Genomic DNA, 2,281 nt, shown 5'->3' with positions numbered 1-2,281 from the left:
CTTGCCACTGGCGCAAATGTCTCATCATAATCAATGCCTTCCTTTTGGGTGAAACCACGAGCAACAAACCTTGCCTTAAACTTTTCAATGCTACCATCTGCAACATGTTTAATCTTGTATATCCACTTAGATGAAACAACTGATTTATCAGTAGGTCTTGGAACAATATCCCATACATTATTCTTCATTATAGATTTTTATTCTTTGAGCATTGCATCTTTCCAGGCTTGGAATTTATTTGCTTCATCAAAATTAGAAGGTTCAGATTCACTTAAGTTGTTGACGAGTGTTACATAACCACCATACCTGTGAGGTCTTTTGCTTTCCCTAAATGTGCCTTTGGGAGCAACTATCTTTTCTGCTTCTTGTAGAATTTCCCTGGCCCAAGATGGTTTTCTTTTAATTGGAGCTTCTTCAAGTGATTTTTCTAGGACTTCAACAAGCTCAAGAGACAAGTCATGATCCATGGGATCATCTTGGTTTCTCTCCATCTGACTCCCTGAACTTGAACTTTCAGCAAAAGGAGAGGTAGGCTCATTTTCGGTTTCAAGTTGAAGTTCTTTTGACTTTCTAAAGGCTGCTTCTTCATGGAAGGTGACATCCCAACTCACCTCAATTTTTCTTTGACCAGGTATATAAACTTTGTAGGCTTTGGATCAGTGTTTTACAAAACGGACTCGGATTCGGACTCGGCCGAGGATCGACTCGGACTCGGACTCGGAAACGGCAATGACTCGGCCGGCTCGATTTCAATGACTCGGTCGTTGTAAAAAATACATTAAATATTTATTTTTTTTATAAAAAAACATAATTTTAAATATTTTAAACATAATTTTAAAGATTTTCATTCAAGTTTCCAAACACACAACATTATAATATACATGGAAGACAACATATGATCAAAGTAGGCTCATGAACCAATCCATTATATCAAAATGGTACGGTGTACCCAATGGCAATAGTAAATACATAGTCAACTGTAGTCTGTCATACATGATCAAAGACTCAAGAGTCAAAACAAAATACAAATAACCAAGGAGGCTAGTAGCTACTGGCTACTGCCAGAGGAGCCAAGATCATCTCGACCAATCTCTGGATCATCATCATCAGAGTCAGACAAGGGGCCCCATGGCTCCTCCTCATCATCATCGTCTCCAACTGCAACTGTAGAAGTGGTGCCAGTACCAGTACCACTAGGCTGTGCAGCAGATGCAAGCTGAGATAGAGTACAAATGCGGCTGCGCTTCTGTCGTGGCTGAGCAGAGGAAGGCGAAGCACCTACAACTGGAGTCCTACTAGCTGGCTGTGAGACTGAGGCTGGTGGATTGGGATCTGCATTCAACTGAACACGCTGCAGTGGATCTCCAACATCAATTTCATCAAGATCCTCATCAGGATCAAACTCTGGTAGACGACTCTCCACTACCCAATCTGATGTTGGATCAATGTCTTCCAACACAATGGGATCTGAATCAGGTCTTTTGTTCAGCAATTGGTTCCGTCTGAGCCGAAGGTTGTATTGGACAAAAACTAGATCATTCAACCGTTTTTGCTCCAAACGGTTTCTCTTCTTTGTGTGAATCCTCTCAAAGACAGACCAATTGCGCTCACACCCAGATGCACTGCAAGTTTGACTCAAAATACGAATTGCAAACCTTTGCAATTCAGGGCACTGGCCACCAAAGGCCTCCCACCATTGTGCTGCAAAAAACATAGGAGTGTAATGAATTATGAGTTAGATGAAGGCTGAAGCTCAACAAAATTACAAATTATATCTAACTTTCAAATTATAAATGATTTAACAAACTTTAATAAAAATAGTAAAACCATTAAGAAATTGAAAATTGAAATTTTTGTTTACCTGGCTCATCTGCTTCTCTTGCAATCTTTGCTAGGTTCTTCCCAAAGGTACCTGTTGCATTGCTGAAGGATGTGACCTGCTGATGTATCAGTAGCTGATCAGACTCCGATGGGACCATGCGCTCAATGCAATCAACCAGTCCATCTCTGACCTCCCCCCTCAAAGCTTCTGACTCCTTAGCTTTATAATGATACCGTGGGTTCAAAAAATACCCAGCTGCATGTATAGGGCGATGGAGTTGATTGTTCCATCTTTCATCAATGATTGCCCAAATGGGCCCATACTTTGCCACTCTATCCTTGTATGCTGTCTTTATTTGCTCCTTTGCTTGATCCATAGCCTCATAAATGAAGCCCATAGCCAACCTTTCCCCATCCACCAACCGCAACACCTTAACTAGTGGCTCAGCAACCTTCACAA

At 41.2% G+C, this 2,281-nt stretch overlaps 1 protein-coding gene across 1 annotated transcript; it reads right to left on the bottom strand.

Annotated features, from left to right (window-relative positions):
* Window positions 1-717: 717 nt before the first annotated feature.
* On the bottom strand, window positions 718-2,014 carry LOC149153131 (uncharacterized). Its single transcript, XM_089440772.1, has 2 exons — window positions 1,862-2,014; window positions 718-1,701 (listed from the first exon to the last, which is right to left on the bottom strand). The coding sequence occupies exons 1-2, from the start codon at window positions 1,977-1,979 to the stop codon at window positions 1,049-1,051; spliced, it is 771 nt and encodes a 256-aa protein (XP_089296898.1). The 5' UTR covers window positions 1,980-2,014; the 3' UTR covers window positions 718-1,048.
* Window positions 2,015-2,281: the final 267 nt, after the last annotated feature.

The sequence above is a fragment of the Pinus tabuliformis genome, chromosome 9, assembly GCF_031772625.1.
Source record: "Pinus tabuliformis cultivar Carrire ecotype Pingquan chromosome 9, CPIR1, whole genome shotgun sequence".
Classification (NCBI taxonomy): Eukaryota; Viridiplantae; Streptophyta; class Pinopsida; order Pinales; family Pinaceae; genus Pinus; species Pinus tabuliformis.
The sequence above is the reverse complement of the archived record's forward strand: the minus strand, read 5'-3'. Positions and strand labels throughout refer to the sequence as shown.

Bases quoted from the DNA above. Each gene is read 5' to 3' on its own strand.
- LOC149153131 (XM_089440772.1), bottom strand. From the start codon at position 1,979: ATGGTCCCATCGGAGTCTGATCAGCTACTGATACATCAGCAGGTCACA. The intron at 1,702-1,861 runs GTAAACAAAAAT...TGTTTTTTGCAG, and splicing joins AAGAGAAGCAGATGAGCCAG to CACAATGGTGGGAGGCCTTT.